The 24,286-nt window shown below is 40.0% G+C and overlaps 2 protein-coding genes across 2 annotated transcripts in view; both read left to right on the forward strand.

The window, feature by feature from the left end:
- Positions 1–2,732: 2,732 nt before the first annotated feature.
- On the forward strand, positions 2,733–6,236 carry tmem9 (transmembrane protein 9). The gene is made up of 6 exons (XM_031845358.1): positions 2,733–2,850; positions 2,962–3,107; positions 3,999–4,090; positions 4,181–4,289; positions 4,381–4,512; positions 4,708–6,236. The coding sequence occupies exons 2-6, from the start codon at positions 3,015–3,017 to the stop codon at positions 4,846–4,848; spliced, it is 567 nt and encodes a 188-aa protein (XP_031701218.1). The 5' UTR covers positions 2,733–2,850; positions 2,962–3,014; the 3' UTR covers positions 4,849–6,236.
- A 27-nt stretch (positions 6,237–6,263) lies between these two features.
- Positions 6,264–24,286, forward strand: part of cacna1sb (calcium channel, voltage-dependent, L type, alpha 1S subunit, b) — a 21,804-nt gene continuing 3,781 nt past the window's right edge. Inside the window, exons 1-39 of the mRNA XM_031844579.1 lie at positions 6,264–7,562; positions 8,911–9,016; positions 11,379–11,518; positions 11,690–11,823; positions 11,982–12,134; positions 12,278–12,483; positions 12,644–12,747; positions 12,862–13,007; positions 13,081–13,159; positions 13,249–13,409; positions 13,509–13,734; positions 13,821–14,028; positions 14,231–14,351; positions 14,646–14,760; positions 14,854–14,953; positions 15,055–15,124; positions 15,553–15,685; positions 15,824–15,953; positions 16,041–16,100; positions 16,748–16,854; positions 16,944–17,031; positions 17,519–17,626; positions 17,763–17,815; positions 17,906–18,052; positions 18,329–18,530; positions 18,623–18,781; positions 19,496–19,606; positions 19,689–19,772; positions 20,476–20,523; positions 21,414–21,440; positions 21,521–21,646; positions 21,742–21,807; positions 21,951–22,042; positions 22,134–22,293; positions 22,434–22,561; positions 22,684–22,780; positions 23,404–23,506; positions 23,579–23,680; positions 23,779–23,912. Of these exons, the coding sequence (XP_031700439.1) occupies positions 7,381–7,562; positions 8,911–9,016; positions 11,379–11,518; positions 11,690–11,823; positions 11,982–12,134; positions 12,278–12,483; positions 12,644–12,747; positions 12,862–13,007; positions 13,081–13,159; positions 13,249–13,409; positions 13,509–13,734; positions 13,821–14,028; positions 14,231–14,351; positions 14,646–14,760; positions 14,854–14,953; positions 15,055–15,124; positions 15,553–15,685; positions 15,824–15,953; positions 16,041–16,100; positions 16,748–16,854; positions 16,944–17,031; positions 17,519–17,626; positions 17,763–17,815; positions 17,906–18,052; positions 18,329–18,530; positions 18,623–18,781; positions 19,496–19,606; positions 19,689–19,772; positions 20,476–20,523; positions 21,414–21,440; positions 21,521–21,646; positions 21,742–21,807; positions 21,951–22,042; positions 22,134–22,293; positions 22,434–22,561; positions 22,684–22,780; positions 23,404–23,506; positions 23,579–23,680; positions 23,779–23,912 (4,716 nt within the window). The 5' untranslated portion in view covers positions 6,264–7,380. The remainder of the gene's footprint in view (positions 7,563–8,910; positions 9,017–11,378; positions 11,519–11,689; positions 11,824–11,981; positions 12,135–12,277; positions 12,484–12,643; positions 12,748–12,861; positions 13,008–13,080; positions 13,160–13,248; positions 13,410–13,508; positions 13,735–13,820; positions 14,029–14,230; positions 14,352–14,645; positions 14,761–14,853; positions 14,954–15,054; positions 15,125–15,552; positions 15,686–15,823; positions 15,954–16,040; positions 16,101–16,747; positions 16,855–16,943; positions 17,032–17,518; positions 17,627–17,762; positions 17,816–17,905; positions 18,053–18,328; positions 18,531–18,622; positions 18,782–19,495; positions 19,607–19,688; positions 19,773–20,475; positions 20,524–21,413; positions 21,441–21,520; positions 21,647–21,741; positions 21,808–21,950; positions 22,043–22,133; positions 22,294–22,433; positions 22,562–22,683; positions 22,781–23,403; positions 23,507–23,578; positions 23,681–23,778; positions 23,913–24,286) is intronic.

Below are 24,286 nucleotides of genomic sequence, written 5' to 3' on the forward strand. Positions count from 1 at the left end.
CTTGCTTTTGTTTTGATTTTTTACTTCACCACAATGTTCAAAGTAAACACAGAGTACCCTCTTCACCATTTAATGTTATTGGTATTTGCTGACATAAAATAACTATGCTCACTACATCTCAAGTGTGGATAATTGTTGAGCCTGATAAAGCGGACTTTGATTGTAACACTTGAGAAGTAGTCCACGTTTGAAGAAAATTCCGTCGCTGGGGCCCAAAACAAGCCAGTGGCTGATGAAGACAAATGTGCAAACACATGTTGGCAGAATTGCTTTTTGGTTGAGCGTGATCGGCTACGCTCAGGAGGGCGGAACCAGGAGTTGTGATTTATAGTTTTGTGCTGTCCCTGGACCACCACTGTCTGCTGCCTCCTACTACTGTAATTACCATGTGTGTCTATGAGAATAGTGCTGCTGCCCACAATGCATCGCCTCAGCCGAGAGGATAGGAGAGGAGAGGAGAGTTAACACACAGAGATAGGCTTGTTATTCAAACAGTGTTCTCTACAAAAACATGATACGGAGGAAGGGAGGAGAGCAAAAAGATACTGTAGACTATGTGATAAAGGTCAAAAAGAACAATGCTGAAAGGTGGAGGGGTGTATTGAAAGTGCGAAAATAAGGACAGACACTGGTATCTTCTTTCAGTAGGACATGTATGACTTCATTTGTATGCTATAAACCACATACAATTTTTGTTACAATATATATCTACACTGATTCATATTAAATTCTGTTGAGTCACGTTGTATTCTGTGGTGCTACAAACCTGCCATTAATGCAATTTAAATCAAACATCAAGGTTTGTTTTTATGTAGCTTCACCTGTGGATTTCACAACATATTGAATCTTGTTTTGCATTATATCTTCCTACATCTTATCTGTATCCCTGTAGATCACTCCAAAGTATGTTTCACCCAAAGTCTGCTGGTCTGGATTCAGTTTGCTTTGCCGTGGGCCTTATAGCATCTCCTAGTGGGCAAACTGCCTGCTGTTTTCAGTCTCATGAAATGAATGCTTGAATAATGTGATTCAGTCAATAACTCCAGGTACCTTGACAAATAAGAGAACTTGACATATTTGAGTTTGTTTATAAGGTGGATTTCTCTGCAGTGTTTCCATTAGGGATCATTTTCATTTGCCGTTTGATAATCAGACTGTGCGCAGTCCCTGCCCACAAACTTTGTCAAAACATTTGTGTCTGTCTGCATCAATTACAGTTTTGTTTTGAGATAATAAAGTATTTGACATAAGGTTACTAGATTTATTTTCTTTCTGAAATGAATGAAATTGGTTACCTCTACCTAAAAAGGAAATGAATCACCTTTTTTCTTCTTCATGAGAGCTCTGAAGCGATAATGAGACCTGGCACTGAGCTCTGGTCACTGTCATTTATGCTGTAATTGGCCTAAGGGTGTAAAGGGCAGCCATGCATCAGAGAAGACAGGGAACTAAGTGGCTTACAATGACAGGACTGAGAGAACGAAATACAAGTAGAGGGCTTGCATAAGTCCCAAACTGAAGCGAGTTTATGAGCTGGTTTATTATACTACATGCATTATGGCTACAAAGACACACAGTGATTATTACACAGATGAATAAATGCAAGCATGATTGAATGAATGAAAGATCAGTAACTATTGCAGTTGTTTTAAGTGGTTGAATCAAGCGGCACATGCATGTTGTGCTGTTCACACCGATGTCATAGCTCATTAGAGAAATAACCATGGTCTCCATTGATCTCTGTGACCGCAAGCTCAAGTGGTTCAGGCTGAATTTGTGAGGCATTGATTTCTATGGCTTATTAAAGGTATGAGTATCTTACAGAGAGACGTGAAAGCAGGATTACCAGGAAATAGAGGTATTGATTGGGTCAAGAAGCTGTGGCTTACATTTCAGATTTCACCAGGGAGACATGGTTCGACATTTAAAAAAGAAAAAAAGCATTTTGACTGAAAGATATGGAAAAACATTCTGTTGAGTCATAAATTCCATGGTAGTGTGTTTAGAATAATACAGAATATTGATGTTATCTCATCATAAATGTGACTGATAAACGATGATTGTTACTCAAGATACTCAATCACTTGAGTTGTGTTTCTGTCTGCCGAAGAGAAAAACAGTACAGGCAGTAAAGAGAAGCAATACCCCTATGTACAAATACTCCAGTAAAAGGCCTGCATTCAAAACAGAAAAGCACTGAAATACCATCACAAAAATATACTAAACTAAGTGTTTAAAGTACTCCTAAACAAACTGATTGACTGCTCTTAACACAGTCATGTTAAATAAAAACTCAGTCCAAGGTGTTAAAGATTTCAGCTGCTGCTTCAAGTTGACTGTATGCATCAGTAATGTTTCTAAGCACAATAGTAAAACTGATCAAGATAGCGGAGAGGTATTTGGAAACTTTCTTGACTAACAATTGATTTGGCCCAACAGGACTAAGTTTATTGCTAATTATAATTATATTTGCAGAAAAACTTTTAATTGCAGACTTTCTCAGAGCCCTATGCATGTTGGGGCTCTGGGTAGTTAGTTCCAATATTCCCCTCATTATACGCCCCTGTAAATAACACTCCATCATATTCTATTAGAGTACAATATTTAACTCTGAAATGTTGTGGAGTACAACGTAACATAACATGCAAGTTATAAAGAGTCTATTTCTGTATTTGTGTCCAGTAGGTGTCAGTGTCGATGCATGTTTCTTGCGTGGCGCACGTGACGTCTGACGACAACCCGGAACAAGGAAGTCCAACATTTCTTTCTTCTAAATAAATACAGCTGGCTGGTGCATTAGCTACACCCTGAATGCATAGCAGCGACAAACACTCCAGCTACCATTACAACGTAAGTAAACTGTATTGCTAGTTAAGGTTGCCTTTAGCTTCAGTGAATCTGCAGTGAACTCTCGTGTGTTTCTTGCTAGCTAACTGCTAACGCTGCGTTTGTTTTTGACAGAGCGCTGCAGCTCATTCTGAGACCATCGAGCAAATCGTGTCTCCTGTTGGAACATGTCCTCTGGAAGGAAACTATCGTGGACATCTGTTGTACCCGCAGTGGTGACCTTGTTGTTGCTGGATGCTCTTGTTGTTGTGCAGGCGAAGGTAAATCATGCAGCTCCGCACGTGACAGATGCTTTCAGAAACCCTCAGTAGTAACATCCATAAACTGTTGTGTGTCCCTTTTCCCCTTCACTTAACTTATTTGTCCTAAAGCAAAATCCCTTTGTGAAGGAGACTAAACTGCACGTGTATCTGTAATATTAGTATTGAGAGAGAGTGGAATAAAACCAGTGTTATTGTGGACCGTATTATTAATAATTATGTTTGTTTATGTAGCGTTAGCTATATGTTAATTAATGTCTTTTTCCCATTAAACTTAATTTGAGACCGATACAAGTATTCAGCTTGTAACCCACAACATAACCACTGTAACCGTGTAAAGTTTTCAGGTGTTTCAGCTATAGATGAAATGTATTGTTTGACATTTATAATAATAGTTTGGCTTCTTCCTTATAAATTTTTGATTCATGAATATGAAATGTGGTCAGAGTAAATGAACTGAGGTAAATTGAATATGAGTATGAGTACCCGGTGTATCCAAACAATTCATTTTAATGTAAATTGAGGGTCATTAATATCAAAACATTGTTTTTGCTTGCAGTCAAGGCCAAAATGAATGCACCAGAGTTTCCTATGAAAAGTAAAGTTTGCATTGAATTCTTAAGTTTCTGTAAATAATGAGTGGTTTGATGAAAAGTGAAGCATTTTAAAGGATATATTTGACTCTAATGTAACTATGTTGATTCAGAATTCTTGCCTTTCAAGCAAGAATTACTAACTTTTTCTTTAACCTAATTGTGTTAATAATGCAGAGAGAGGGCTAGTGCTATGGAGACAACATAGCATGAAAACAAGACATGTGAGCTGAGGCATTTTAGGAAGCGGTTCGCCAAGTTTGTGCTCACTTTCACTCAATTCTTTTGATGATTACAGAACTTTGAGGATGTTCGCTGCAAGTGCATCTGCCCGCCATACAGAAACTTCACTGGCCACATATATAACAGAAATGTGACTCAGAAGGATTGGTAAGAGAAAGCTTTTATTTAGTCGTTCAGTCATTGAGAAACACGATTAAGAGTTGCCCGTCCATCCCGACACTTTGATGTGTTTTACAGTAATTGCCTCCATGTAGTGGAGCCCATGCCGGTGCCTGGCCATGACGTGGAAGCTTACTGCCTGTTGTGTGAGTGCAAGTACGAGGAACGAAGTAGCAACACCATCAAGGTACCACCAGCTTTCTTTGGGATTTTAGTGACTTTGAAATATACCTCCAAATATACCAATTTCTGAATGTTTTCCATTCTGTCCGTCCCAGGTAACCATCATCATTTACCTGTCTGTTGTGGGTGCGCTGCTGCTCTACATGCTGTTCCTGCTGCTGGTTGATCCTCTTATTCGCAAACATGACGCCTACACCCAGCCACTGCACAATGAGGAGGACTCTGAGGTAACCATTCTAACAAATAACACGTGTAATCACGTCAGTGTGCGAAATACCGTGTGGCAATCGTGGGAGGTCTCGCCCAAGCCCTGGATCAAATTTGTGTTTTGCACACTGCATACAGTATATGTCTTTATTTTATATCAGTTGAATGTGAAATCCTTGAATTTTTTAATTTATTCTTTGTTTTTGTGTGTTCAGGAGATGCGTCCTCCTGTGGACAGTGCCCAGGCCAAAGGAAACACAGTGCTGGAGCGGGTTGAAGGAGCACAGCAGCGCTGGAAAAAGCAGGTCCAGGAACAACGCAAGACAGTTTTTGACCGCCACAAGATGCTTAGTTAAACCCCACAGCTGACCTCAAAGAAGGTTTAGAATAACTTACCTGGGCTCAGCGCTATTACACTGTCACCAGCTGCACTACTACTAACCTTTTTGTTAATGCTGTGTATGGCACCCTCTCAATAAGTATTTCCTCACTAAGAAGACATACTGATCTAACAAGCAGGTGCTTTTTATTTATTATATGTAACATTTTAGGCAAAGTTGCAGTTGTGAAAAAAATGGCATGGTTGCGCACTGTTAACTGCTTGAAACCATCTCAATCATTTCAGCAATTTGCAATGCAACAGATTTTGAATGTCTTGATTTAGTAAATTAAGCGAGACTGACTAGTTTCTAAGATTCCTCTATCATTTTTCATTTTAGCTTCTTGCTGATTTGGTATATTGTTAAGCTGTTTTTTTTTCTTGCAGCATAATTTATGAAGTTACCTCAGAACAGAAATGCTTTGTGTATGTGAATGGTCTATTTGGGTAGAAAGAGTTCTCTACCTATGCTATTGTCAAGCATAGCACATTTCCTAGTTTAGCACTAGTAATCATTTTAGTAATTTATTTGTCTCCCATTGCTGTGCATAGTTACTTGGGTATATTGAGTATCATTTGGATTAATAGAGTAATTGATGGATTATAAATGTTGGGGTTCGTTGTTTTAAGGCTCTGACCTTGCTACATATAAGAGCCCCAATATGTGCCTTTTCTGTTTCTTTCCTTGTGAGGGTGAATGTGTGACAACAAAGTCCAGTGCAAAACATGGATCCTAAATGTCAGCAATTCACAGTTGTGAAATATAACAGATTGTAAGGTCTACCAATTCATTAGTTTTAATAGTGTTAGTTGTTAGTATAAATTAAATATTTTATCTTGAATGTAAATGTGAAAACTGATTGAAAAAGGTTTGTTCAGTGAGGTTTTTGCGTGAACATACTTTCCCATGCAAAGAGAGAACTGGAGAACGGGGCATTTCACAAAGCTCTAAAGCTATCCTCAGTGTAATCAAATCTCTCCTACTGGAGAATGTCCTAAATCAGTAAAGCTGCTGATAATGCGGTTAAGTGTGGCAGAACCAGGATGCCTCTTTGCCCTCAAGTGAATAATTATGTGTCAGTGAATTCCCCGTTGCATCCTACTACTGAAGTTCCCTGTTAGGGACCTTTTAATACAGCAAACTGGCCCACATCCTCTCATGCACAATGTGAACTGCTGCAGTGTATTTGTCTGTCACGGTTTGTATTATCATTGAAGTGTTTTTGATTGATTGATTGTAAGTATAGTTTCCTATAACTAGTATCCGTGTTATGTTGTTGTATATTGCTCCAGTCTCACTGGATTATGTCACTGCTCATATTTATACATTCTGCTTGATGTGAAATAAAAATATATATATATAAATGCTTTCACCCCCCCCCCTCCCTCTTCCTCTGGATGTTTGCGGCAGAAGTCGCTGCTATTGCTGATTGACAATAGGGGGTGACAGAGTACACAATAAGTGGGCTTGCACACATGGACTATACACAAACAAAAAAGTTAGAAGCTGTTATTTTGTTCCCAGATCATCAAAAATCTGTTTTACAAATGAGTGATTCTGAGCACTTATTTGTTGTTTTTTAACAAGGTGTATGATGAAGGTATATGCCACGCGTGGTAACAACCCAACTATAGACACTTTTTTTGATCACATTTTAATCTTAAATTTATAAAACGAGACGTCTAAAGTAAGGCTTACCATTGAACATCATTTTGATTAGTAAATGTCAATCTTGCCTGCATTTTCTATATTGTGACCTACATTGGAACGCCTTTACCATCTCCTATTTAAGCAGTATACAAACCGTTTAGTATAAATACAACCAGACTCCTCCCCCCCAAGGATTCAGATAGAGAATATCCAACATGTAAAAACAGTGTTTGATAGTTTGAGATTGTGAGGCAGAAATATCCATGTGTATTTTCTCTTCCTCTCCTGACAGTTTAGGGTTCAACACCAGTGTCCAGCAGCTGAGTCTGTTTTGAAAAGGAGAGAAGGTTCAGGGGGCTAATGGTGATATTCTGCTACTGCGCAAATCCCCTAAACTGTGTCTGTCCCCTTCTTGTGCTCTAGTCTGCCACTGCTGCCCTGACCCAACCTCTCCCTGATCACATCTACTCCCATCTTCTACCTTACACCCCCCCACCTCCACTCCCATACCCCCCTAACCATCCCCAAGCATGGCCTGTCAGTGGTTCAGTCTAAATTTAAACTACAGCAGGGCCAACTGCTCCTCCAGCCACTCTGGGCTCCTGTTATTTTTCTCTGCCGAGGGGGTTTTTCTGTCAAAGACCCTCAGCCAAGAGGAGAGGCCTGTGGCTCTGCGTAAGGGAGACAGAGTCAGGGGGAGAGGGGAGAGAAGGCGGCAGAGGAGCGCACACAGGATCGGCAGGTCTGGAACTCCGGGGCCTTCACAACCGGGAGATATAAAGTGCCTCAGTTTGGGATTATTCAGTAAGAAGACACACTTCTACAGGACTAGGAGCGTTTACCGGTTGAGGTGTAAAGATGGCGGCCAAAGCAGAGGACAAGCTGGTTATTATGAATGAAGAGGAGCTGAAGAGAAAGCAGAAGGAGAAGCTGAAGAAGCTACAGGCCACAGGGGGAAACCCTCGACCTGCGAGAACCCTCTTCCTCTTCAACCTCAAAAATCCCTTCCGTAAGGCCTGTACCAGCATTGTGGAGTGGAAGTATCCTTTATATCTCACATACACACACCTGCCTACATTATACACAACTCGCAGACTTTTGTGTTTGTAATAAGAAGTAGAAATTGGCTTGGAAGTATTTTACCCCTGAGTATACAGTATGTATGATACTCAAGGTTTTAACAACATGTAGGGCTCTGGTTAAGAACACTGAGATACAGGTTAATTATCAGCCATGTAGTTCACCTGTGGTAAGCATGCCCAAGCCAAGCCTCTATCGAACTGTGTTAAGGCGATCCCTGAAATGTTAAGACGTTGGTTATGTATTTGGTAGCTCTATCAAAGTGAGGTTTGTAGCCTTTGTATTTTCACCTGGAGAGCCTCTTAAGCCAATCTATTTACATCTGGCAGACAATTAATGAAGCCGCCTGTTAGTGTCCTGATAGCTGACATTCTACTTTTAATGTGCAAATAGCTGCTCTGAAGTGCTGGCACTCTGTGAGGCTTGAAGCCTGAGGACAAGGCAGACTGCTGAGTGATGTTAGGGCCCCTAAAGGGGGTTTCCTGCTTTTAGCCTGATGTCCATTCCTGGATAATACATATTTTACATCCAAAATAGAAAGAACTAATTATATCTATCTAGTGACTGCCCTAATGTCACAATAGAACAGAGATGATTGTGTAAATATTTATTGTCTCCCAATCCTCAGTCGGGTCATGGGTTAGTTAAATCACGTTGGTATGTTATTCTGTAACAGAATGCATTGATGTTATGTTTAGAACCTAATAACAGGAATAGGCTGAACCCCTTAAATCCTTCTAATTGTACTTTTAAAAAGTATATAAATGCTCACAGATTTTAGGATAAATGAATATCCATTATAGAATGTAGAATGACCATACTGCATTATTTCTGATGAGTAGTCTGTGTTTAAATGGTGTGATCATATTCTTGGGCTGTGCAGCTGTCCTGCGGCATCACAGGGAGACATGATGCTGACCTGGCAGGGGAATTCTCTGAGAGAGCCCTCTATGGACAAGAATGAAGCAGCACAGCAGACAAAGTTACATGTACTGTGGCTAAGCAATGGGCTAGAACAGAGATGATGTTTCAGGCGGCATTTAGAGGCACTTATTAATATAATCAGAGTTTGATTTATTTGATTTGTTACATTAAATCACAAAACATGAAATTTACAATTTATATTCTAACAGTGTTTCTTACCCATCCGTTACTGGACATGTACACAATTAACTCAAATATTATCATCATCAATTATATTACTCCAAGCAAATTGTATCCCTTTGTTAAAGTTCCTTTTCGTGGTAACCGGGAGTTTACCAGTCCTCCTCGTGTGTTGTTGTTATGATCCTGAGTTTCCTCATCCAGAACCTTTGAGATCATCATCTTATTGACCATCTTTGCAAACTGTATTGCTTTGGCTGTGTTCCTGCCCATGCCTGAAGAAGACAGCAATAACACCAACATAAACTTGGTGAGTATGAGTGTGAACACAAACCCTTTCTTTGACGTATGACTCAGTACTCTAAAGGAGGAGCTGTGGCTTTTCAGATATGCAAAAGAAACAAAATATTTCACTCATGGTCTCCAGTATTTTACCATGACTAGTGGATGACTGTGCAGCTGTGTTTAACACATTCATATGACTGCTTTGAGCCAGGCACTAAATATATAAGAGTTTCAGCTGGTCACTGATCTGAGTGCCAAGCCACATTAGACACAACGCAGTTCTTAATTTGGAATCCCATCTGTGTCTGCAGAGAAACATGTCATCTAACAACTGTGCTGTTAGTTTATCATCCAACTCAGAAATGGGCTATGAAAGAAGACAAAAGTCAATAACCCTAACCCATGATAATTAAGTACCAATATGTGGGATTTTGATATGTGTGATTATGTTTTCACCTGCATGGTTACATTTACAGAATATGAAAATGTTAAGTTCAGAAATGGCTTGTGATGTCTGTTTTTATGAATTTGTTAATTGAAATGCCGCCAAACTGGTTGAAACGTACATGCCTTTAAAACTAGGATTGTTGCATCTGAGTGGATGACCTTTTTTGCTAAACATAATAATTCAAGAAATATTTTTTATGTATTCTGTCAAAACAAATGAAGAAGCCTAAGGGTTTCCTGACTCTCTAGATGGCGGGAGATTCACAAAGTCTCTCATGTTAAAGGAGAGACAACTATCCATGCTGTGAGGATGTGGGTAGTGTATTAAAGGTGGCTGAACAAATACCACCCAGGGATGATCCAAATGTCTGTGTGTTTAACTGAGCAAAGGAAATATGTTTGCTCTTGCACAGTGTACACAAATTGCCAATGTCTAGATATTTGAGGTTGTATTGACACTGGTGTTATGATATTGAGGAGGCTCCATGAGCTGACGTTATATGCGGATCGCTGTCTTGAGAGGTGTTGCCTGAAGCTCAAATCACCATATAGCGTCCATAGCCAGCAATCACTAGCTTTCCTCCCTCCAGTCAATAAACTCCACACATCACTAGGTTGATATCCAACTGATTGACAGCTAAATTCATTAAGTCATCAGATATCTGAACCTGAAACTGACCCCATTTCTTTAATATCTTTACTTTGGCCCACTCACCAGCCTTCCACCAAATCCTTCTTACTTCTTACTGAGCCATTCCTCAGAGGTGAACGATGTAACAGGAGCTGGTCAACTTAACCCCCCTTTTTGCTGTTAGAAGTATGTCGGCACTGGCAGTGTCACTCCGTGACGCAAGTGGCTACAGGAGAGTCCACAAATGGTGCGTCATGTAACCACATTTACTGTACACTCATGTACTAAATATGATGGCTCGTAACATTGATACACTACAATGTAGAAGCGCTGCTCTGCTTGTTCCTCCTCTCCATTTCTTGAGTTAGTCAATACATGTATGTAGTATTGTTAATGTATGCAAGGTTGGCCTTGGATATTCTAATCGATTAGGGCTTGGGGGACTGCTGTTGGATGATTCAGCCAAAAACGATTGACCTGATTTGTTTAAAAGGATCAAAGGGAAACAAACAGCATATCATATATAATTTATATTACGCTGTACTTCAACGGAACTTTGATGATGAATGAAGTTGTGGCAGGATTCCCTGGAGGCTCTATGGTACTGTTCTCATCTTCTCCAACATTTGTATTTACGTCAGCAATGACGAGCAAAAGAAGTAGTGTGGATCTAATGAGGACAATTGTAAGCAAATATGTGTGATGGAGTGCTTTGGTAGCAAAATAATACTACCCTGACGTTGCAGTTATGTTAGTTCCTCTTGTGTGCGTTCCATCGTCTTCATTCATTTGTTGTCAGTGGCAGTCACCACTGAGGAAACCCATACTCAGCCCTGTGTCTGTCTGCTGTTTGTCTCTGAAAATATCAGCACTGATGATAAAGGCCTGATTTGCAAACAGGTGATTTTATTCCATAGATGTGATATTTATCTGTTTACCACCTCTGAACTAAACATTTAAAATATCCGCCAAGAGTTTGCTTTGTCTTAAACTGTCAGACAAAGCTTGTGAATTGTGGCTGGTTTCAGTAATCATAATGTGACACATGGGCCATCGATCTGTTTAAACCTATTGAGGTCATGTTTAATCTGCATTAAACAGTAGCCTCATAGCTAATCACAATTAGCCATGAGGCTACTAAAGCTAATGAGTTATTCTATTACCAACAACATCTACTGCTATTCCCCGTAGCCGGTGCTTCAATGCCAAAGTTGTAACTTACTCCAATCACTCGTTACTTGAGAATTGAACCTATAAGGTGTGAGCTTTATATAATGTAATTTCCAGGCATGTGTTTGTCTCGCTGCAGGAGAGTTTGGAGTACATCTTCCTGATCATATTCACGTTAGAGTGCTTTCTGAAGATAGTGGCGTATGGGCTTGTGTTCCACGAAGGCGCCTATTTACGTAACTGTTGGAACATATTGGACTTTGTCATCGTCTTCATGGGGTAAGATGAGCTCCAAGCTGCATGTGGATATCTCTACCACAGCGTTAAACCACATCTATGAAACTGCCATTGACATTTTGTTAAACATTTTATATCTTACAGTCACATCTGAACTGGAATATTGTATTGAGGAGGGGTTGGACACTTATGGTTGTGTAATATTTCCTACAGTCTCTTCACCTTTGCCTTGGATACCATCAATAAGATAGCAGGTGTGCCAAAGGAGAAGGGCGGGGGGTTTGACATGAAGGCACTGAGAGCCTTCAGAGTGCTGCGACCCTTACGTCTCGTCTCTGGAGTCCCCAGTAAGAGCCTCTTCTGTAATCCAAAAATGCTGCAGAAACACCTTGTGTCCATGTAACACTGTGTGATTAATGTGGAAATACATTTTATGTGAAGAAAGCTTCCTGGAAACAGTGCTGAGATGTTGTTCTGTTGTAATGGTTTTACTGTTCACATTCAGGCCTGCAGGTGGTGATGAACTCCATCCTTAAAGCCATGCTGCCTCTGCTGCACATTGCCCTTCTCGTCTTTTTACTGGTCACCATCTATGCCATCATGGGACTGGAGCTATTCAAGTGCAAAATGCATAAAACCTGCTATTACACTGGCACAAGTAAGTGTAAAGGGCACAATCGTGACGTTGCTTCATTTGAGCTTTTATTTTGTTATTTATAGTCATACCTGATACTATATTACCAGCTATAATTCCCCCGAAACTCCATTTAAATAAATGTATCTCGTCTCTTTTGCCCACAGACCTCTATTCCACAGCAGAAGGCGAGCTGCCTGCACCATGTGCTCAGGCTGGTAACGGACGCCGCTGCATGATCAACGGCTCTGAGTGTCGGCCAGGCTGGGAGGGTCCCAACAATGGCATCACCCACTTTGATAACATTGGCTTTGCCATGCTTACAGTCTACCAATGTATCACCATGGAGGGATGGACCAAAGTTCTCTACTGGGTCAGTGACTGCTTGAACATCTTCTCGGTTGTTTTTTTATTTTCAGTGTTTGTGCTCTTGCCACCAAAACCTTTACATCTGTCTACATTTTAGGTATATGTTGTGTAAAGTATACCTAACAGAATTCATTGTTTGTGGCTGACAAAGAGTTGTCTTTCAGGTTAATGATGCCATGGGAAATGAATGGCCCTGGGTCTACTTCGTGCCCCTCATTCTGCTGGGTTCCTTCTTCGTGCTTAATTTGGTTCTGGGTGTGCTCAGTGGGTAAGACAATTATAATCTTCTATCCTTTCTAATGTCTAAATCTTGCCTTTTTGCGTGAACAAGCAAAAAAATAACCACTAATGCTTTTATGCTTTTCTTTGTCTTTCCACTCAGAGAATTTACCAAAGAGCGAGAGAAGGCCAGGTCACGTGGAGAGTTCCAGAAGTTGCGAGAGTGTCAGCAACTGGATGAAGACGTGCATGGCTACATGGAGTGGATCACTCACGCTGAAGTCCTGGATGCTGACCGAGAGGGCAAAGGTCAGCACTACAATCCACGTCAGGACCAATCCCTTGTAGAGATACTAAATCATATTTGTTCTTCTCTTGTCAGGATTCCTGCCTTTAACCAGCGACCCTGATACAGACAGCCTGTATGACCTGGAAGGCAAGGGCCAAATTGTCTACTACTAGTGAGTCTGCAGTTATGTAATTGTATCAATGTTTACATACAATATTCACGTGACTCGACACAGTAAGCCAGGGTTATTCTTGTGTTTAGTCGCCTGGCCCGTCGCTGGAACCGTTTCTTCAGGATGAAGTGTCTGCTGTATGTGAAAACTAAGAGCTTTTACTGGCTAGTGATGTTTCTCGTCTTCCTCAACACCCTGACCATAGCAACAGAACACCACCACCAGCCTGACTCGCTCACGTCTCTACAAGGTTGGTGAATAAAATAGTATTTAAATATTTAATTTTAAATAAAATGATATCACTCCCAGCTCCATCCATTCATCTCCCCTTCCCCTCTTATCTCATCAGATGTGGCCAGTCGAATACTGCTGGTGCTGTTCATCGTAGAGATGTTTGTGAAGATGTATGCTCTGGGTCCAAGAGCATATTTCATGTCCCTATTTAACCGCTTTGACTTCTTTGTGGTGCTCTGCGGTATCCTGGAGATGATCATGTTCTCTGCAGGAGCCGTGGCTCCCTTGGGTTTCTCTGTACTAAGGTGTATCCGGCTGCTGAGGATCCTTAAAGTAACAAAGTAAGTCATGTCCCCTCAAAGGATCGTGTTGCATTAAGTGTGAGTCAATGTAATTTCACACCTCTCTCCTTCTCACTGTTTTGCAGGTATTGGACCTCTTTGAGTAATTTTGTGGCTTCTCTCCTCAACTCTGTACGCTCCATTGCCTCCCTGCTCCTACTTCTCTTCCTCTTCATCGTCATTTTCTCCCTGCTGGGAATGCAGGTGTTTGGGGGGAAATTCAACTTTACCGACCACAGACCCAGACGCAGTAACTTTGACAACTTCCCTCAGGCCCTCATCAGTGTTTTTCAGGTGAAGCTTGACACTGATTCATAGATGGTCTGCTTTAAACTCCCAGCAATGTCAGCTTTGATTTTGTTAAACCTTTCTTGCCTGATTTTGATGATCCATAGGGTATCATTACTTTCATTAACAGTGGTAGCATCTACATCATCCTTTCATACCTGACGATAATGAATCACCGTCTGTTTTTTAACACATGGCTGTCTCTCAGATCCTTACAGGAGAGGACTGGACCACCATAATGAACAATGGCATTATGGCCTATGGAGGGCCTGAATTTCCTGGCATCCTGGTCGCCATCTTCTTTATCATCCTCTTTGTGTGTGGAAACTGTATCCTTCACATACACTCACAGTGTAATCTTGTAATCTACAGGCATGCGACTGGCTTAGTTTGCTAACATTTACTAATTGGCACTAAACACAATAGACATCGGAGTTCTATCCTGATGACATGAATGTGTGAACACGATTTAATAGCAATCAATGCAATAGTTGTTGAGTTGTTTCACTCAAAATCTCAAGTCAATCTCATGGTAGGGCTAGAAGAAAAGTGGCTAAAACTTGGATACTTCGCAATAATAAAAATAAAAAAGGTGTTTATTCTCCTGAGTTTAGTGCGATCAGATATCCTCCTCAATGTCTTCTTGGCCATCGCCGTCGACAACCTGGCAGAGGCTGAGAGTCTGACTTCAGCTCAGAAAGAAAAGGCGGAGGAGAAGTTGAGAAGAAAGTTACTAAGGTGAGAAACAGAATACATAACATAAGTGCGAGGATTTGCTCCGTCTTCTCACAGCTAGACTTTACTATGTTCCCTCTTTTTATTACCCTCCAGGTCCAAAATGCCTGAGAAGACTGATGAGGACAGGGAGAGGATAGCAAAGAAACTGGCAGAGCAGAGAGCCAAGATGGAGATCATGCCCACAACAGCCAAGGTTAGTGTTATTTCTGGTATCATATCACATATTTACTGTCGGTAATTATATATTAATCAGGAGCATAAGTTGCTATAATACATGTTTATTTGTTTTTTCAGCTCAAAGTTGACGAGTTTGAGTCCAATGTCAATGAAGTGAAAGATCCTTTCCCACCTGACGACTTCCCAGGTAATAAATGTCTAAACCTCTACTCAAACTCTTCGTCCTCTCACATTTCTCAGTGATGTAGTTGTGGCAGGAGGTGGTCACTGATCGCAGTAATTGATATTCATTACACTGGCTGTTTACCAGTGCTGCTATCCTGGCTACAGTATAAGTATAGTAACCCTTCATTATTATTATTAGACTCAGTCGAGTTTATAGCAGAGTCTAAAGTTAGGCTCTTTTCACACTACTCCTGTGACTACCATCTAAGGTCTATAACATGATTGAATATAGAGAGATTTCCCCTTTTTTCAACAATATTGGTTTAATTTGCTTGATTTTTGCTTTTTATTTTCTTCTGTAATGCTGCAACACAACTACTACCAACCAGTTTTAAAGTTAATTTGTCATTGCACTGTAGAAATTTGAGTCTATTTCCTTCCACATGGTAGGTGATGACGAGGAGGTAGAGCCCGAAATCCCCATCAGCCCTCGGCCCCGACCGATGGCCGACCTGCAGCTGAAGGAAGAAGCCGTTCCATTGCCTGAAGCCAGCTCCTTTTTCATTTTTAGCCCTCAGAACAAGTAGGAACCAGCCATACCAACCTGAGAATAACAGTGGTTATATTTCTGAGTTTTCTCATGCTGTACCATGAAAACCCAACAGTGAATTGATTGAACTCACTGATGACTGTATGTCTTTGCATATTTGTTGGTATCCAGGTTTCGTAAACTGTGCTACAAGATCATCAATGCCTCCTCCTTCACCAACTTAATCCTTCTGTTCATCCTGCTCTCCTCCATCTCCCTGGCAGCTGAGGACCCCATCGATCCCAAGTCCTACAGAAACAAGGTAACAACCGGGTCTACCACTACTCAGAGCATTATCGATTGAAAGAAGGACAACATTTGACAGCAAACCTTTGTGCTTTTCCTCCAGATATTGGCCTATGCTGACATTGTCTTCACAACTGTGTTCACCATTGAGATAGTACTGAAGGTAATGTGCTGTATTTTTTTTATGTTCTGCCCTATTTGTGTTGACCGATGTGGTTCTTTGAAGTCAAGATACCAGATAACACATATAGATAGTTTTCTTCTGAAGCTGATGATGCATTTTTTCTGATATTCTGTGTTTGAATTTGAGCATTTTGTTCCAGAAATTACAGAAAACTAAACAATTAAATCTCTAATGTTATACTTGGCAAAGGCAAAAGCCTCTGAAACAGCATTCTATGTATAACAGGTCACTAGAATCTTACTTCATAATAATGAAATTGTTTTATGTGGGGGTGAAACATGTCGGACCAGGATGAGGCAGGTTTCTTTGAAGGCCTTACATGTTTCACAGGAATCACTGGGAAGCTACTTAATTAACAATGATAGTATTTAAAGCCCCACTGCTGGAAATAAACAACAATTGTCAACATTAGAGCTGAAAATAGATTTACTTTCATTATCGATAATCAGTCAATTAAAAGGAATCAGATTAATGTTCTGTCAATTGACCGATTGATTAATCAACTACTTTTCACAGTTCTATTTGACATTCAATGCAACACGAGTTCTTCTGACTAAATGAAAAGCTTAAACACAAGTATGTTTGGTGCAATGTCCTGGGTGTTACTGTATGTATCTGAATGACAGATGACAGTATATGGAGCATTCATGCACGAGGGCTCCTTCTGCCGTAACTCCTTCAACATCCTGGATCTGATTGTGGTTGGAGTCTCTCTACTTTCTATGGGGATGGAGTGAGTAAACATTTTGAGATTGCCCTATTAGATAGATATGTGCCACATGCACATTTTAAGATTTTGTTTTTGTCATGTGCTGTATGCAGATCCAGTGCCATCTCTGTGGTGAAGATTCTCAGGGTGCTGAGGGTGCTGAGGCCTCTCAGGGCCATCAATAGAGCCAAAGGGTTAAAGGTACAACACATGCATGAATACAGTAATTCCCCCTGGGGAAATCTATATGTTTCCAGTGGTAGAAGAAGTAACCAGATCCTGTACTTAATAATACAATACAGTCAATACAACACTATAAAAAATACTCAATCACGAGTAAAAGTTCTGCATTCAAAATATTACTTTAGTTAAAGCATCAAATGACAGAGGCCCAGCAAGACACTGCTTTTTGTGAATGTTCACAAGCAAATATACAAACCACTGGTATCTTTAGCAATGCCTTGTATTTTATAGGCTAATAAAATGTGTTTATGTTAAATATTAATCTGAAAACTTGCTATAGTTATTAAAAGAGTCTAAAAAGTACAATATTTGATTCTGTTGTATGTGGTTGAGTGGTAATATAAAGTATCTTACAATGGAAATACAAGTAAAGTACAATACCTCAAAATTGTACTAGTACATGTATTCACAGTATTAAGTGGTCATTGTTTTTCTTTTATGACAGCATGTGGTCCAATGTGTGTTTGTGGCCATCAAAACCATCGGCAACATCGTCATGGTCACCATGCTGATAAATTTCATGTTTGCCTGTATCGGAGTGCAGCTCTTCAAGGTAATTTGTAAAAAGATGATGTTGACATTAAAAGTATTATAATACTGTTAAGGTCCTATTTCCCGATGAATCTACTATAACTATAGATGCCTTGCTGCTTATGTATTAAATGTGTCCCTAATCCTTTCCCTGCTAGGGTAAATTCTACAGCTGCACAGACTCGTTGAAAATGACAGGAGAGGAATGCCAGTAAGGCAAACATCTTTCACACATCGTAGATCACATCTATCAAAACCGCAATGCTATTTTAGAGTCACCGTTCTCTGTGTCTGCTTTCAGGGGACTCTTTGTGAAGCACATGGAGAATTCCCTACAAGACACAGTGTTGGCTAAGAGAGAATGGCTCAACAATGACTTCAACTTTGACAATGTGTTCTCTGGCATGCTGGCTCTCTTCACTGTTTCCACATTTGAGGGCTGGCCAAAGTAAGCACAGCATACATTTTCATTTGCTAAATTGCCATTTTTCTATCACATCTGTTTGATTGTGTTAGATGACAGAATATCTTATTATGTGGGTATTTAGTTGGAAGTTATTCCATTTCCTGGAGCCAGAGATGGTAATAAAGGCAATATATATATTTTTGAATCCACTGAATAATTAATTCCATATATAAAAATTAGCCTTCTGGTATTTCTGATCTTTGATCTTTGTCTTGAAAATGTTCCCTCGTCTCTCAACATCACTCCATTTGTTTCCAGACTGTTGTACAGAGCCATTGATTCAGACGAAGAAGACATGGGTCCTGTCTTCAACAATCGCGTAGATGTGTCCATCTTCTTCATCGTCTACATCATCCTCATTGCCTTCTTCATGATGAACATCTTTGTGGGCTTCGTCATTGTCACTTTCCAGGAGCAGGGCGAGCAGGAGTACAAGGACTGCGAGCTGGACAAGAACCAGGTACACTAAGACACCAATCATTTCCAGTGAAATCTAAAAAATGTTGTGTCGAATATTCTTTTCTTATAACCCACCTTCTGCCTCCACTTCAGCGCCAATGTGTGCAGTACGCCCTGAAAGCTCGACCTCTGAGATGCTACATCCCCAAAAACCCTAACCAGTACAGAGTCTGGTACATTGTCACCTCCTGCTACTTTGAATACCTCATGTTCTTCCTAATTATGCTCAACACCTTGTGTCTGGGGATGCAGGTATGTAAATTAAGATCGTGCTGCAACCTAAAAACATTTATCATTTAATTAATGAGAAAAATTTTGAACCTGTATTCAAAATACGGGGCATATACTGTAAATGGATTTCCAGCAAAGTCCCAGACTAATATTGGGCAGGATTAGGTGTGTTTGCACAGAAACACCAACAATTTTTGTATGTAACGATGGTAAAAAGGGACCAGACAATACACTGAGAGGGTGAGATCCAGTTGTTAAAGTTTCATTATGGACATGATTAATTCTTTATTAAATGCTAATTAAATTGTAAGACAATTTTGATCTTATTTATTAGGTTTTGCCATCATTTCCATTGCTTAAGATAACATGGTACTCACCAAAACGATGTTCAGCATGTACCAAAGGGCTGGAGGTGGTGGCAACAGGAAGATGAACGGATAATCAGAAAACAATAAAACCAATTGTTTGTGGTAGAAACCGGCAACATGCTCAAGGATCTTCTGCCTCTGACATGAGAAATGCCACAAGATGTCTTTTTTAAACTCTTATATTATTTGTCCAGTCAAATAATTAATGCTTTAGAGAAAAAACTGATGGGCTTTAAGCCGGTACATTTTGTAAATTTCCTTCAAGTTTTGTGCAATTATCTTCAATAAAACTACATTTTGTACTAAAACTACATCAGATTAATAGTTAGTGTTGTTGAGATTAATATTTTTATTCCACTGTAAACAGCACTGCAACCAGTCCGACCATGTGACCAAGGTGTCAGACACCCTGAACGTGATCTTCACCGTGCTCTTCACTCTGGAGATGATTCTCAAGCTCATGGCCTTCAAAGCGAGGGTAACAGCCTCACACTCAGATGATTATCCACCCAATCCAATGTCCTACTGTGTCACACTTTATGCTGTATCTGTGTGTGCAGGGCTACTTTGGAGACCCCTGGAACGTCTTTGACTTCGTCATTGTCATCGGTAGTGTCGTTGATGTCATCCTTAGCGAAGTCGATGTGAGTATGATAGAACTTTTATACGTCTTATCGATTCCAATGAATTCCACTGATTTCAGATTCACATTGCAGGTGTTGTGTATGAAAGTCCTTGGTTTTGTCTTAATGAGACATTTCCAGTCAATAGTGTGATTAGATTTGAATCGACTAAATGTATTTATTCAATGCTCTGACGCAGAAGCATATAAACTTTGCCCAACAGCTGATTGTTGCCAGCAGAACTAGCTCACCGAACGTGGTCAGTACTTTCGTTGGCCATTCCCACCCCAGCTCCCTTTCTCCCAACCTCCTCAGTGCCTTGTGCGAATCGCCATTTCCATTACACAGCCACCAAACTTTCCATTATTCCCACAATTATCCATTACAATATTTTATGTGATTTGATGTTTGTGTGTTGTCTGAGCACTTAAAATGAAAAAGAGCACCATATCAGTAAAGTGTTTTAGTGGTATTTCATGGGGTTATGCTACACAAACCCAGTGTTTTTTCTTGCCAGTCACTGTTTCTCTCACTGCATTGTCCTCACCTTTTCCATCCACAAACACAAGCTTTTAGTAATTTCTGTTTTCTTTGTCTAGTTTCACATCTTCTCCTATTTTCCTCTTTATCTCCCATCCCCCCTTTCTCTTCTTCTTTTGCTTATATTCCCTCTCAATTCTCTGTCCTCCACGCACCTCACTCCTCATCTGTCTATCCTCCACAGAGTGCCCTGGCTGCCAGTGGAGGACTGTACTGTCTCCATGGCTGTGCTGTAAATATCTGATCTTCACTGCACTGCACTGCTGCATGAGCCTTGCTGTGTGAGCACTCCACTATGTTCTCTACTAAACTTTAGTACTACTGGACCCTGTGTGGCTCATACTTCTGGTGAACCAGTGCAAACGTAAGATAAGACCTAAAGGCGTTTGATATGCCCTTATAATACTATAAGGGCTCAACATTGACTATATCAGCCCAGCAAGTATTAATAATGGCTGGATTGACTGTACAGGACTTTTACCAGGGAAAGCTCTCCGTATATCGCAGTATACTGGAGTTGTGGTGTCTTGTGTCTGTGGCAACTTTCCCACACTGACGCACGATTGCCTGTAAGTGAACTTGCCGCATCTTCCCCACCCACAGGAGCGTTCTCTTCGAATCTTCCTGTGCAATTTCTTTTTTAACTTTAATTCTTCCTCTTGAAACAAATTAATTTTTTATCTGGAGCTTCCACTCCAGAAACTTTTCTTCGGCGCTTCTTAAAAAAACCATAGCTTCCAGCATACTCCTAGCTCCTGCTCTGTCGCTGGTCTCTCCCATATGGTAATTACTCTTACTACTATAAGGGCAAGACAAAAGTTCCACACTGCAGCTTTAATATTTTGACAATGAAGTTTGTATAGAGTTTATTTCGCATGAGATAGAAATTGTAGTTGTTTTTCTGGTCTTCAGCAACTAAGACCTGGAGGCTTTGTAACTCATCAAAGGTGGAAAGATTGCTCTCTAATATTAACCCTGATTTGTGATTGTAAATCAAACCTTAACAATGTTTAACAAGTCAGTGCTATGTCTGCTATGTACCTCTTAATAATGATATCACAACTTCTATCAAACATAACTCATGTAACTACAGTATTTCATCTTTTCATCTACTTTGTGCAGGAAACAAATCCTATGCAAGCAATTGCGGTAAGCCTAAACTTAACCAGCAATGTTTTTCTCTTTTCAAGTTTTCTTTTCCTCAAATCCTCCGGTCTTTGTGTCTGTAGGCGTCTGAAAATGCCTCAGTTTCCATCACGTTCTTCCGACTCTTCCGTGTCATGCGTCTGGTCAAGCTGCTGAACCGTTCGGAGGGCATCCGTAACCTGCTGTGGACCTTCATTAAATCCTTCCAGGTCAGTCACACTCATATTAAAAAGTATTGTTAAAAAACATGTTGAAAGTGGAAATAAAAATGAATGACCAAACTGTTTGTGTTTGTGTCTTACAGGCTCTTCCTCACGTAGCTTTGCTCATCATAATGCTCTTCTTTATCTACGCTGTCATCGGGATGCAGGTACTCAAGTCTTCCATTTTTATTTTCTGTATAGAAACATTTCAACCTCTTTAGATTGTTAATGTGTTTTTGAATAAATGCCACGAAGACAAGTTTCTGTATTCGTCACCAATTTTCGGCTGGGATTTCAAACAACCCTTCAGATCTTTGGAAAGGTATCCTTAGTTGATGGCACCCAAATCAACCGCAACAACAACTTCCAGACATTCCCTCAGGCGGTTCTGATGTTATTCCGGTGAGTCTTCAAGCGAGCATTGTTGGTTGAAAGCCCATTGGCTGCAAGGTCATAAACTGAGCCAGAATCTCACTTTGGTTTAAACACCCAGGTGTGCTACTGGAGAGGCTTGGCAGGAAGTCATGATGGCTTCAATGTATGGGAAGAAGTGTGACCCCAAGTCTGACTTCCTGCCAGGTGAGGAGTTCACCTGCGGGTCCAACTTCGCTGTCTTCTACTTCCTCAGCTTCTACTGTCTCTGTGCCTTCCTGGTGAGCAGCAACATTTATCTTTAAGCTTCATTAGTATCTGTTGTTATATGTTGTTATATTTTTTTAATAAAAAAATACCTTCTTTGCCCAGACAGTTTAAAACTGTGTGAATAAGTGTCTTTTTTTCTTACCTACCTCAGATCCTCAACCTGTTTGTAGCTGTCATCATGGACAACTTTGACTACCTAACCCGTGATTGGTCTCTTCTTGGTCCACACCATCTGGATGAGTTTAAGAAGATCTGGGCTGAATATGACCCTGAAGCCACGTAAGCCTGAACACTAGTGAAACTTGACCCTTCATTTATTTATGCTCAGTCAACACAATAAATAGGCCAGATTCTAATTGGTGCCCCTTAAAATGACCCCTAAATTTTTTCTGATTTAACAGGGGGAGAATTAAGCATCTGGACGTGGTGACGCTGTTGCGACGTCTCCAGCCTCCACTGGGCTTTGGCAAGTTCTGTCCTCATCGTGCTGCATGCAAGGTACATACAGTACAGTCATAAACAGTGTCAAGGACCATGTGGTGCAATTATATATACAACTCATCAGACAGGCTGTTAGAAGGGTCTTATGTATGTTGATTGAAAACATTAACAATACAATAAAATCATTGTAAATGGACATTGTACTATAATAGTATAAAGAGACACACACTACACAAAAAGTGAGACCATAACATATTTAATATCCCAATGAAAACTATTAATAGTGTACAGGTCTTACAATGTCATTTTGAATATTTTAGAAACGATTAGGCTGTATTAGATTGGTTTAGATTTTATGACTATATTATGGAATACTATGACATTTATTTTTACATTTTTATGATAAACTACACTATGAAATTTGTAAAGATATTTGTTATGGCATACTACACTGATTTGGTTTAGATGCAGATCATTTGCATTTGTGAAAGTACAATTTACAAATGAAAAATACAAGGTCAACCATACGTATGCTTGAATTACATTAAAAGGAAAGAAAATAATGAATGTCAAATATGAATGATAAAGCATGGTATTAATTTATTTTAAAAGATGCACTGTTTAAAACGATTGGGTGGGTAGACTAGTATCAATTTTAAAAAGCAGCTTCCTGTCCACAGCGCTTGATTGGCATGAACATGCCTCTCAACAGCGATGGCACCGTCACCTTTAATGCCACCCTGTTTGCTCTCGTCAGGACTGCACTCAAGATCAAAACAGAAGGTACAGAGCATTTAAAATTGTATATCTGTGACTTCAACTTGATGTACAAGTAATGTACATTGTTCTAAACAGGTAACTTTGAGCAGGCCAACGAGGAGCTGAGAGCCATTATAAAATCAATCTGGAAACGCACAAGTATGAAACTGTTAGACCAGGTCATCCCGCCTATTGGAGGTGAGTCTTTCAAGATAAATAGAAATACTTAAATTGCACCTTTACAAAATAATCCACTGTTTTTCACCCTGACAGCACTGTGACTTGTCTGATTACAGATGATGAGGTGACTGTGGGGAAATTCTACTCCACCTTCCTGATCCAGGATCATTTCCGCAAGTTTTTGAAGCGTCAGGAGGAGTACTATGGCTACCGGCCCTCTAAGAAGAGCGCCTCAGGCCCAGAGATCCAGGTGAGCGGTCATTATGGGGTCAAAATCACATTTTATATTGCTATACTACGATTATTTTTGGACTTACTATACTATGACAATTTTCTGTGACTTTTATAACTAACTTGACTTTTTCAACATACTATACTATGACTTTTTTAGACATACTATATACTTTTTATGACTTCATTCGACATACTATACTATGACTTTTTTCAACATACTATACTATGACCTTTTTCGACATACTATACTATGACCTTTTTCAACATACTATACTATGACTTTTTTCAACATACTATACTGTGACTTTTTTCAACATACTATACTATGACCTTTTTCGACATGCTATACTATGACTTTTTTCGAGATACTATAATATGACTTTTTTCGAC

This window comes from Anarrhichthys ocellatus, unplaced genomic scaffold, assembly GCF_004355925.1.
Source record: "Anarrhichthys ocellatus isolate YVR2014 unplaced genomic scaffold, GSC_Weel_1.0 scaffold5, whole genome shotgun sequence".
In the NCBI taxonomy this organism is placed as follows: Eukaryota; Metazoa; Chordata; class Actinopteri; order Perciformes; family Anarhichadidae; genus Anarrhichthys; species Anarrhichthys ocellatus.

Excerpts from the sequence above, each read along its gene's own strand:
- tmem9 (XM_031845358.1), top strand. The coding sequence starts at position 3,015 with ATGTCCTCTGGAAGGAAACTATCGTGGACATCTGTTGTACCCGCAGTG. Across the intron at positions 4,290-4,380 it reads GAAGTAGCAACACCATCAAG|GTAACCATCATCATTTACCT; the intron begins GTACCACCAGCT and ends TGTCCGTCCCAG. Across the intron at positions 4,513-4,707 it reads ACAATGAGGAGGACTCTGAG|GAGATGCGTCCTCCTGTGGA; the intron begins GTAACCATTCTA and ends TTGTGTGTTCAG.